This window comes from Bos indicus x Bos taurus, chromosome 21 (assembly GCF_003369695.1).
Source record: "Bos indicus x Bos taurus breed Angus x Brahman F1 hybrid chromosome 21, Bos_hybrid_MaternalHap_v2.0, whole genome shotgun sequence".
In the NCBI taxonomy this organism is placed as follows: Eukaryota; Metazoa; Chordata; class Mammalia; order Artiodactyla; family Bovidae; genus Bos; species Bos indicus x Bos taurus.
Window position 1 is genome coordinate 21,589,482 of NC_040096.1, and position 11,966 is coordinate 21,601,447.

An 11,966-nucleotide genomic window follows, 5' to 3' on the forward strand; every position below is an offset into this window, starting at 1 on the left:
CTTCTATGAGTATCTGTGTCCTAATCCCCTCTTCTTAGAAGGACAGTGGCCACATTGGAGTATTGCTGCATGCCTGCTAAGTCGCTTCAGTCCTGTGTGACTCTTTGCAACCCCATAGGCTGTAGCCCCCAGACTCCTCTGTCCATGGGATTCTCCTGGCAAGAACACTGGAGTGGGTTGCCATGCCCTCCTCCAGGGCATCTTCCCTACCCAGTGGTCAAACCATGTCTCCTATGTCTCCTGCATCGGCAGGCAGGTTCTTTACCACTAGTGCCACCTGGGAAGTGTGGAGTAGGGTCCATATCAGAGTCGGGCCCACCCTAAAGACCTCCTTTTTCACTTAAATACCTACTTAAAGGCCCTTTCTCCAAATCCAGCCACATACTGAGGTACTGGGGGTTAGCACCTCAGCATATGAATTTGAGGGGCATGGCTCAGCCTGTAACAAATGTTACATTTCTGTGATTGCAAAAGCAACATATGTTCACCTTAGAAAATTTCCAGAGGTGAAGAAACTAAGGTAAGAATCTCTGTAAGGGACTTCTCTGGTGGTCCAACTGAAGCTGTTCACCTTAGATTGAGACTTGAACCCATGTGCCGGGACTCAAACCCAGCCAAAACCCAGATTGGAACTTGAACTGAGCCAAAACCCACAGTCTTCAAACTGAGATCACAGACCTGGTTACAGGCTCAGGTTCTTTTTTTTTTTTTTTTTTAACAAGCTCTTTCTTGCCAGTTTTATTAAAGAAAAATAGTACATGAGTCACTTTTCACCAGTCTGTTCTGGCATGCTTCTAATGATATCAGAATCATCTGGATCAATCATAGCCAGTGTGCATACCTCTGTAGTACTTTTCACATCTGTGCCCAATTCAATATTATTGCCATGGTAGAGATGGACACCAGTTTTGGCCAACATGGCATAATATTCTATTTCAGATTTCCTCAAGGCTGAGCAGGTTTTGGTGAGGATAACCGGTTCCACTTTGCTTTTTCTGATCCTTTTCAGAGTCTGCTTGTACCCCAGCACGTACTTTCCACTTTTCATAACCAGTTGGAGCCTAGAGTTGATTGACTCCAGTGACTTTTTCATCTTCTCGGTGGCCACCATCTCCCTGCCTTAGGTGCAGGATGCCTCCAACCAAGAGCAGCCACCAAGACGGCCAGGGAGTGAGAAAGGCCAGGCTCAGGTTCTTGATGTCTCATAGCAGAAAGAATTCAGTGAGAGACAAAGTGATAGGTAACAAGTGAATTTATTCAGAGAGAAACACACTCCACAGAGCATGGGCCATCGCAGAGGGTGAATACAGTGGCCTCGAAAGGGGTTGTGCTTAGCTTTTATGGGCTGGATAATTTCATAGGCTAATGAGTGGGAGGATTATTCCAACTATTTTGGGGAAAGGGAGGGGATTTCCAGGGGTTGGACTACTGTCTGCTTTTTGGTCTTTGATAGTCAACTTTGGAACCATCATGGCACCTCTGAGTGTGTCATTTAGCTTGCTGATTGAGGATCAGGGTCTAGTCAAAGTTGACTTGTCTGCCATCTTGGACCCATTTGATTCCAATCGGTCTATGTTGTGTCCTTGGGCTATGTCATTCTTTCGAAAATTCTGCCTCCTGTCCCCCTTCCCTCCTATTTTACCATGGCTAAGACTCTGTGCTCCCAATACAGAGAAAAACTAATTCTGACTTCATGTTGGAACTGTTTCTTTGACTTGCTTTTCGTGGCTGTTGTTATTATCATCATACATAATGGCCTGCCTCAGAAAACCCAGCCCCTCAGCCTGACTGTTGGACTAAAAGTGACTTTGTTGAGCTCAGTCAGTCAGTTCAATCTCTCAGTCGTGTCCAACTCTTTGCAATCCCATGAATCGCAGCACGCCAGGCCTCCCTGTGCATCACCAACTCCCAGAGTTCACCCAAACTCATGTGCATCGAGTCAGTGATACCATCCAGCCATCTCATCCTCTGTCGTCCCCTTCTCCTCCTGCCCCCAATCCCTCCCAGCATCAGAGTCTTTTACAATGAGTCAACTCTTCGCATGAGGTGGCCAAAGTACTGGAGTTTCAGCCTCAGCATCAGTCCTTCCAATGAACATCCAGGACTGGTCTCCCTCAGGATGGACTGGTTGGATCTCCTTGCAGTCCAAGGGACTCGAAAGAGTCTTCTCCAACACCACAGTTCAAAAGCATCAATTCTTCGGTGCTCAGCTTTCTTCACAGTCCAACTCTCACATCCATACATGACCACTGGAAAAACCATAGCCTTGACTAGACAGACCTTTGTTGGCAAAGTAATGTCTCTGCTTTTGAATATGCTATCTAGGTTGGTCATAACTTGCCTTCCAAGGAGTAAGCGTTTTTTAATTTCATGGCTGCAATCACCATCTGCAGTGATTTTGGAGCCTAAAAAAATAAAGTCTGACACTGTTTCCACTGTTTTCCCATCTATTTTCCATGAAGCAATGGGACCAGATGCCATGATCTTAGTTTTCTGAATGTTGAGTTTTAAGCCAACTTTTTCAGTCTCCTCTTTCACTTTCATCAAGAAGCTTTTTAGTTCCTCTTCACTTTCTGCCATAAGGGTGGTGTCCTCTGCATATCTGAGGTTATTGATATTTCTCCTGGCAATCTTGATTCCAGCTTGTGCTTCCTCCAGCCCAGCGTTTCTCATGATGTACTCTGCATAGAAGTTAAATAAGCAGGGTGACAATATACAGCCTTGACGTACTCCTTTTCCTATTTGGAACCAGTCTGTTGTTCCACATTCAGTTCTAACTTGCTTCCAGACCTGCATGTAGGTTTCTCAATCTGACCCTGCCCACCTGTGACTGGCTGCATGAAAGAAGAGATTAACACACCCGTCCCCAAAGCTGGCCATTCTTGGAGATGTTTTGCAAGACTGATAGCCCTTTTTATTTACTTCCTCATTGCCTCTCCATCTTTATTCTGCCTTTTGATTTTAGTTCCTCATCTTTTCTTTCTCTGGTTCTATAAAAGAATCTGGCATCCAGACCTCAACTAGATGGTTATTTTGAGACTTTAGTCTGCCATCTTCTCCATCTGTGGGCTTTCCAAATAAAGCCATATTTGTGGTAACCCAAGGACTAAAGAGCAGATAAAACCAAGGAGGGTCTTAGAATGCAGGAACAGAAAAACCAACCCTTATCGTCCTTCCGTCCCCCACATTGTAACTATTAACAGATTTCGGGTCCTCCTGAGCAATATAACCTGTCTCCCCTCTTACCCTATAGGGAGAAGGTATTTGCCTTACTCTTCCCCCACCCAGTATACATCCCTCATCCAATCAGCAAATGACCTGCAAGACCCCATCCCACTCCTTGTACCCTGATTATAAAAGTGGACTAAGGACCGCTGTTCAATATCAGTTATCCCTTGAACTGGTCCAGTGTTCTAACAACATCTCCCTCTCATTCTGTCTCACGTCTGGAAATTCTTTTCCAACCCGCGCCCAGACCACGACAATATTCCTTGCCTCAACAGCTTGTCACTGACTGTGCTTGACTTTAGGTAAAAGGGGAAGTATGTTTTCCTTACATCTTCCTACTTAGCTGGATTTTCTGAAAGTGAAAGTCTCTTGCGACTCCATGGACTCTACAGTCCATGGAATTCTCCAGGCCAGGATACTGGAGTGGGTAGCCTTTCTCTTCTCCAGGGGATCTTCCCAGCCCAGGGATCAAACCCAGGTCTCCTGCATTGCAGGTGGATTCTTTACCAGCTGAGCCACAAGGAAAGCCCAAGAATACTGCAGTGGGTAGCCTATCCCTTCTTCAGGGAATCTTCCTGACCCAGGAATCGAACTGGGGTCTCCTGCATTGCAAGCAGATTCTTTACCAACTAAGCTATTAGGGAAGCCCAGCTAGATTTCCTACATTTTCTTAAATGAGCTTATATGCTTATATTACCTTTTTTTTTTTTTTAAGTTACCTTTTCATTAATTAATTAATTTATTTTTCTGGGCCATGCTGTGCAGCATGTGGGATCTTAGTACCCTGACCAGGGATCAAACCCTTGCCCTCTGTACTGGAAGCACAGCATGGTCTTAACCACTGGACCACTGGAGTCTTAACCACTGGTCCCTGAGCTTATATTATTTTTTATAATGGAGGAAATAAACAAATGTAATAGAACATTGCCAGAGAGGACAATGAAAAGGAGCTTTTGTTTAGAACAAAGAGATGAAAGGAAGAGCAGGCCTACACTAGATGCTGGGAGTGGAATCCAGGGAGGACAATGAAAAGGAGCTTTTGTTTAGAGCAAAGAGATGAAAGGAAGAGCAGACCTGCGTTTGATGCTGGGAGCGGAGTCTTGGAAGGTCAGAACCTGTCAGCAATGGGACCTTTGCCTTTCAGACCTGGAGAAGTGTGCGAGCAACTCAGGGAGGAACTAGCTCTTAGCTATCCCCAAGGTGGGTTGGAGAGTTTGTAAATGAACCTCTAGCTCCTTGAAACAAGGTCTGTTGTGCTGCGAGCTGTGCTTAGTTGCTCAGTCGTGTCCAACTATTTGCGACCCCATAGAATGTAGCATTGGAGAAGGAAATGGCAACCCACTCCAGTGTTCTTGCCTGGAGAATCCCAGGGACGGGGAAACCTGGTGGGCTGCCATCCATGGGGTCGCACAGAGTCGGACATGACTGAAGCAACTTAGCAGCAGCAGCAGCAGACTGTAGCCCGCCAGGCATCTTGGGATTCGGCCGAGGAATCGAACTGGGGTCTCCTGCGTTGCAGGCAGATTCTTTACCAGCTGAGCTACCAGGGAAGCCCCCAAGGTCCTTTGGCCTGGACTGATTATATCCCTCCCACTGAGAAATGGGACGCTGAGTCAGTGCCTGTGGTCTTGGAAATGTTTCAACAGAAAATGAGCTGGAGGGCTGGAGAGAGTGGAAAGGCCATTCTTGATTTTAAAAGGAAAGAAAATGGGGACTTCAAACATTGAGCCAGAGGGCTGAACAGGTATAAAGGGGTGATTTGGGAAGGCCCGGAAAAGGAAACGATGATTCCTGGGAGCCAGAATGTGTTCATCATCCCCAGCTCCATAGCACCCTTGGCTTGAAATGCTAAAAGCAGATATCCTGGATTTAGTAGGTCTCCAAACAGACTTCTTATTGTTGTCTGGTGGTGGAGAGGCTGAAGTACAGAGCAGATACCAGTATCATTCAGTCAGATGGTAGCAGACTGAATTATCAGAGCCCCCAAATTAGTGGGTTGATTGATGTCAATGTCTATGTTGGCGACTTCCCTGGTGGTCTAAGACTGGCCTAAGACTCTGTACTGCCCATGCAGGAGATCCAGGTTCAATCCCTGGTCAGGAAACTTTCTCACAACGCACGGCTAAGATTGCTCGTGCCGCAGCAAAGACCTGGTGCAGCCAAATAAATAAATACAAACATTTTAAAAATAAGACTCAAACTCCCAATGCAAGGGGCACAGGCTCGATCCCTGGTTAGGGAACTAAGATCCCGTATGCCGCATGGCAACCCCCACCCCCTAAAAAAACTATGTCCAAAAGCTCTGTTCTGTTCAACAATTGTAACCAATTGCTGGGGATTAGAGGTATAGCAGAAAACAAGAAAGATACACCCCTGTCCTCACGGACTTTATAAACTAATATAATCTATTCATTTATCAAGGAAAGTTTTTGTCTTAAAGGAATACAACTATTTCTTTGACCTCACTGAGAGAAGTGTATGTAGCTCATGTAACTGTGCATTCTTGGTTTACAAGACCTGATTGCCGGACAGGTGGGACAGGTTGCAAACCTCTGCTCACAGGTGGAGCCCAGCGGTGCCCTAGAGCAGGATGACAGGGCAGCGGGTCCACGGAGGCGACACACAGGTCGCTCCCCCAGGCACAGTCCCGAGCTGAGGCCACTGTCTCGCTCACTGCAGGAGACCCCGTGCCTGGCTACCGAGCAGCCATTTCTCACCCCCTTGGTTTCTGAAAATGCCGCAAGCCTCTCGCCTCTGGTTTTCACCTCTCTTCCCTGCGTCCCTATGCCTCAGGGAATGTTGCCCCCAGCCCAGGAGTGATGAGTGACCCCATCAGCCTAAGGGAAATCCTATGCCCCTTGAGTTGGTTGGTTCGGGACCAGTGTGACCAATATCCTGAGGAAAAGTCCAGGGAATGAGGAAGGGTGAACTTCTGGGAAGATTTTTCTGCTAAGAGAAAGCCACAATGCACTGGTTAGAGATGTTTTCATCAGCAGGTAACAGAACATACCTCCTTCCACCTACGCGCCAACAAATATAGTTTAGGAGTGAAGATACTCAGTGAGCCATATACAAAGTCTGGAGGTAGGTGGTTCCTGGCATTGGTTTGGTGGTTCTAGTAATACAAGGATCAACATTCCTGTGACTGTCTTTGTCTTTGTTTATGGTGTCAAGAAGGCTGCCACTCCAGCCATTCTGTCCGTATTAAAACAGGAAGAAAGGGGCTATGCCCATGACACCTGTGTTTTTTTAGCTTATTTTTGGCTGTGCTGGGTCTTCGTTGCTTTCTCTGGCTACTCTCTAGCTGGCAGAGAACAGGCTTCTCACTGCAGGGGCTTCTCTTGTTGTGGAGCACAGGCTCTAGGCACACCGGCTTCAGTAGTTTTGGCTTGAGGGCTCTAGAGCGTGGGCTCTGTAGTTGTAGCTCATGGGCTTAGCTCCTCCATGGCATGCGGGGTCTTCAAACCCATGTCCGCCTGCATTGGCAGGCGATTCATAAGCACTGGACCAGCAGGGAAGCCCGACACCTGTGCTTTTTCTAACCACATCTTTCCCCAAAAGTCCCTCACATGTTCCCACCTTCATCTCATTGGGCAGGACTGTGTCTCATGGCCACGCCTCACTGCAAAGCAAAGTAGGCAAGTCAGTCTCTTCTTATCCAAAGGAAAAACAGGATGGGACTTCCCTGGCAGTCCAGCGGTTAGGACTCGGAGCTTCCACGGCAGAGGACCCTGTTTCCAGCCCTGGTCAGGGAACTAAGATCCTGCAAATCGCTTGGTGCAGCCGCAAAAACAAAAAACAACAACAAAAAAGAAAACAAAGAAGAAACAGAAAAGGGAGACGGGGGTTGGGAAATAGAACTGGGTTAGGTACAAACAGAAAGTGACACTTCCCAACATTTCAAGGTCGGGAAGCTGCTGCTGCCCTCTTGGTTCCACCCTGAGCAGGAAGCAAGCCCTGAAAAAGCCAGAGCAGAGAGATGGAAAAAAATCTCCATCCAAGGTCAACAACCTGAATGGAAAATGAGCAAGGGAGTGTAGACAAAGGTCACAGAAAAGGAAAAACAGGTAGCCCTTAAGTATATGAAAAAAAGCTCAATTCGCTCATCGTAAGAGCACTTAAAATTAAAATGACACTGTTACACCACTCTTCCCCTATCAGATTGGCAGAATTCCAAATGTTTGACAATACATTCTGTTGGTAAGGCTGTGAGCAAGCAGGTGTTTCCATGCATGAAGGTCAGAATGGCACAAACTCCAATGTCAGGGAAGGAGTAAACAAAGAGGCGCATGAATTTGGTCTTTCCGTCCTCACTGAGAGGCTGTATCAGCTTACCTGGAGACCACCCTCCTGTGGGACTTCCTATTAAGTGACACAATAACCGTCCTCACTGATTCAACCGGCTCGAGTAGGGTGTCTGTTACCAAGAGCCAAAAATATCCCGAATCATGCCCTGCCCCCCACCCTGAGGCCAGGAGCAAAGTTGGGTCTGTCCAGAAGCCAGATCACAGAATCTCACTGGGTCATCCAGGGACTAGCCAGATCCAGACAGGTATAGGTCCAAATGCTGAGATCATCGCTGACAGCAAAATCTCGCCCAGAGAATGAACTCGGAGCTGTTTCAAAAGCAGTGGGTGGGCAACTGCCTAGGGTAATAGACAATCCTTCTGGTCGTGAGCAGAGGCTGCCTCCTGAGTGGTTAAGAAGCCTGGTGGAATCCAAATGTAGAGATGGTCCTACAAAGTTGGAACTTGGGATGGTAGGATGACTGCCTCGGGCTTCCTTAATATTGTTCACTTACTTACTTAGCTGTGCTGTTTTGGTTGTGGCCGCAGGGCCTTTTAGCTGCAGCTGGCCAGCTCTCAGTTGTTGCATGCATGGATCTAGTTCCTTGAGTAGGGATCGAGCCCAGGCCCCCTACATTGGGAGCATGGAGTCTCTCCTACCACTAGACCACTAGGGCTTTCTTGGCCTGATGTCTTCAGCTATTTGGTTCATCTGACTGTCTTCTTTTTATTTTTTTGTTTGCTGTGCTGGGTCTTTGTTGCTGCAAGGGCTTTTCTCTAGTTGTAGGGAGTGAGGGCCACTCCCCAGTTGCAGTGCATAGATTTCTCTCTGCGGTGGCTTCTCTTGTTTCAGATCACAGGCTCTAGGGCACACAGGTTTCAGTAGTTGCTGCTGCCGGGCCCTGGATCAGTAGTTGGGGCACACAGGCTTAGTTGTCCTGTAACAGGTTGGATCTTAGTCCCCCAACCAGTGATTAAACCCATGTCCACTGTGTTGGTGGGCAGATTCTTAACCACTGAACCACTACGAAAGTCCATGTTGGCCTCCTTAACATCTATCCAAGCCCAGACAGCCTCAGTCTGCGGGCCTGGCATTCTTCCAGACTCCCCTCACACTATATCTCCAGCAAGTGCCCTGCCTTCAGCCTTCCACTCACTCTGATGACTGCTCTCAGCACTCCTATGTTTAGTTGATACCCTGCTGTTAATTTCTGACTGTTTGCAAGTTGTGTCGTGTGTGTGTGTTGTGCCTAAGGTAGACAGGCCCCTGAGATCAGGATCTGTCTCCTAGTTTTGTTTTGTTTTTTAATCGCCATTCTCCTCCCCCACAAACACTACCAGCAATAACAATGAGCATCTATACAGGGTATTACGTATCATAGACAAAAATGCTTGTAAAGATGCTCAGAGGTTTGCCCCCGTTGCAAACAAACACTATGTAGGTGAAAAACTGAGTTTTCAAAGCTGAGGAATGTGGGGAAGAGGAGCTCTTTACTATCCATCTGGCCTGACAGGGCTGTTAAGAATCACAGAAGTGGGAGGCATGTTCCATAAGAACACGGAACATGAGAAGACTGCATAGAACTGGAAAGCACCTAAAACAACAATTTTCAGACATCACATCTTCCTGCCTTAGCAGATAAATGTAAAAGAAATTACAGTCAGAAAAATTTACTTTGGCATTGGAAATTCTAAAATAGTTTTTTCCAAGAGTCTGCTTTATTTTTTTCCCCAAAGTCTTTACCACAAGTTTCCTTGAGATACCCACTTAAGTGATTTGTGTTCTCAGCTTTTCAAAATTGTTATTTCCTTTTTAAAAACTTCCCTGGACTTCCCTGGTGGTCTAGCGGTTAGAACTCTGAGCTTCCAATGCAGGGGATGTGGGTTTGATCCCTGGGCAGGGAAGCTCTGAATGCCATGTGACTGGGCCAAAAAGTAAAAATAAAAGTTCCCAGGTGGCACTAGTGGTAAAGAGCCCATCTGCTAGTTAGGACCACTTAAGAGACATGAGTTTGATCCCTGGGTTGGGAAGATTCCTGGAGAAGGAAATGGCAGCGTACTGCAGTATCCTTGCCTGGAAAATTCTATAAACAGAGAAACCTGGCGGGCTACAGTCCATGGGGTCGCAAAAGTTGGTCACAACTGGGCTCACACACACATACACACACCCCCCCCCCAAATTAACGGTGCAAATTTTCATAGTCTGGGAAGACATGACTGTGTGGATCACAACAAACTGAAAAATTCTTCAAGAGACAGGAATACCAGACCACCTGACCCACCTCCTGAGAAATCTGTATGCAGGTCAAGAAGCAACAGTTAGAACTGTACATGGAAAAACAGACTGGTTCCAAGTTGGGAAAGGAATACCTCAAGGCTACATATTGTCACTTTGCTTATTTAACTTATATGCAGAGTACATCATGTGAAATGTCAGGCTGGATGAAGCACAAGCTAGAATCAAGATTGCTGGGAGAAATATCAAAACTTCAGATATGCAGATAACACCACCCTTATGGCAGAAAACGAAGAGAAACTAAAGAGGCTCTTGATGAAAGTGAAAGGGGAGAGTGAAAAAGCTGACTTAAAACTCAACATTCAGAAAACTAAGATCATGGCATCCGGTCCCATCACTTCATGGCAAATAGATGGAGAGACAATGGAAACAGTGACAGACTATTTTCTTGAGATCCAAAATCACTGCAGATGGTGACTGCAGCCATGAAATTAAAAGATGCTTGCTCCTTGGAAGAAACCTAGAAGAAACCTGCATATTAAAAAGCAGAGACATCAGTTTGCCAACAAAGGTCCATCTAGTCAAAGCTATGGTTTTTCCAGTAGTCATGTATGGATGTGAGAGTTGGACTATAAAGAAAGCTGAGTGCTGAAGAATTGATGCTTTTGAACTGTGGGTTTGGAGAAGACTCTTGATAGTCTCTTGGACGGCAAGGAGATCAAACCAGTCCATCCTAAAGGAAATCAGTCCTGAATATTCATTGGAAGGACTGATGATGAAGCTGAAACTCCAGTATTTTGGCCACCTGATGCGGAGAACCGACTCATTGGAAAAGCCCCTGATGCTGGAAAAGATTGAAGGCAAGAAGAGAAGGGGACGACAGAGGATGAGATGGTTGGATGGCATCACCGACTCGATGGACATGAGTTTGAGTAAGCCCCGGGAGATGGTGATGGACAGGGAGGCCTGGCGTGCTGCAGTCCATGGGGTTGCAAAGAGTCGAACACAACTGGGCAACTGAACTGAACTGAACTGGGAAGACCAAGGTGCTGGGTGGCTCCTGGCCACAAGGCGGCGCAGTCTCCCTAGTTCTGGGCTAAGTAGAGGCCTCTGATGCCCCCATGGTGCCCAGGCTCAGACTAGCGGGGACTTCAGTCCTCTCCTGCAGGCAGCCCAGGTGCAGGGGTTTGATGGACAACAGACCACTCCTCTCTGGGCAGCTCCCACAGTGGGTACGTCTCGGGTGCAGAAGGCCAGGAGCGGTCGGGCTGGGAGGAGGTCCTGTTCAAATTACAGACTGTGGCAGGAGTGCTGTGTTGGCAGCTTCGCCCAGGAGCCAGGAGGGCGGTGGTGTCTGGGGCATGACCTTGGGTGGCTGGGGTGCTGGTTAGAGTGTTGGGCAGAGCCTGGCTGGTGACGCTGAGAGCGTGTGGGTGTGGCAACCACAACAGCGATGGGGGCCCCAAGGGGCCTGTGGGATCCACTGTGCTGCCCTGCCAGCCCTGCCCAGCCCAGACGGAACTGGGCTTGTGTGCTGTGGTCCAGGCAGAGACCACGGTTTTCATTGAGGTCCTCTATGGTCTGGCATTACCTTCTCTAAAAGTAGCTCTTCTGCAGTCAAGCTGAATAGCTGGTCTTCCTCCAAATGACTTGCACTTTGCTCCATTCACGTATTCATTCACTTACTCATACCAGGCCATCAACCTGTACTGAGTGTGACCTATAGCCAGGCACCATGGAAATACAAGACTGTGGGCCCTCACGGACACGTATGTTGTGCCACAATATCTTTTTTTTTTTTTCATTCTTTTAAAAAAATACTTATTTGGTGGCACCAAGTCTTTGTTGCATCACGCGGGATCTTTTAGTTATGGCATGGGGTATCTAGCTCCCTGACGAAGGGTTGAAGCTGGGCCCCCTGCATTGGGAGCTCAGAGTTTTAGCCACTGGACCACCAGGCAAGTCCTATGTCTCCATATTCCATATTTTTATTCACACTTTTCTCTATCGCCCTCAGTCTGACCAGGTTTCACCATCTCTTGAAGACTTCCTCAAACCTCAGCAGCTCCAGGAAGTCCCTTCTGATTACTCCAGAAGGAGGAAAAGCACCTGGTTTGTCCCACTCGCCGTTACATCCTGAATGCCTAATACCATCCCTGGTGTAAGGAGGGGCTCAGTACGTGTTTGTTGATTTTAATGAATCAGGTGATCTTGTC

General features: G+C 47.3%; 1 protein-coding gene across 1 annotated transcript; it reads right to left on the reverse strand.

Moving 5' to 3' along the window:
- Positions 1-291: 291 nt before the first annotated feature.
- LOC113879889 (60S ribosomal protein L30-like) lies at positions 292-1,847 on the reverse strand. Its single transcript, XM_027521708.1, has one exon. The coding sequence runs from the start codon at positions 1,109-1,111 to the stop codon at positions 764-766; it is 348 nt and encodes a 115-aa protein (XP_027377509.1). The 5' UTR covers positions 1,112-1,847; the 3' UTR covers positions 292-763.
- Between the last annotated feature and the right edge of the window lie 10,119 nt (positions 1,848-11,966).

Coding starts and splice junctions, on each gene's coding strand:
- LOC113879889 (XM_027521708.1), bottom strand. CDS start 1,111: ATGGTGGCCACCGAGAAGATGAAAAAGTCACTGGAGTCAATCAACTCT.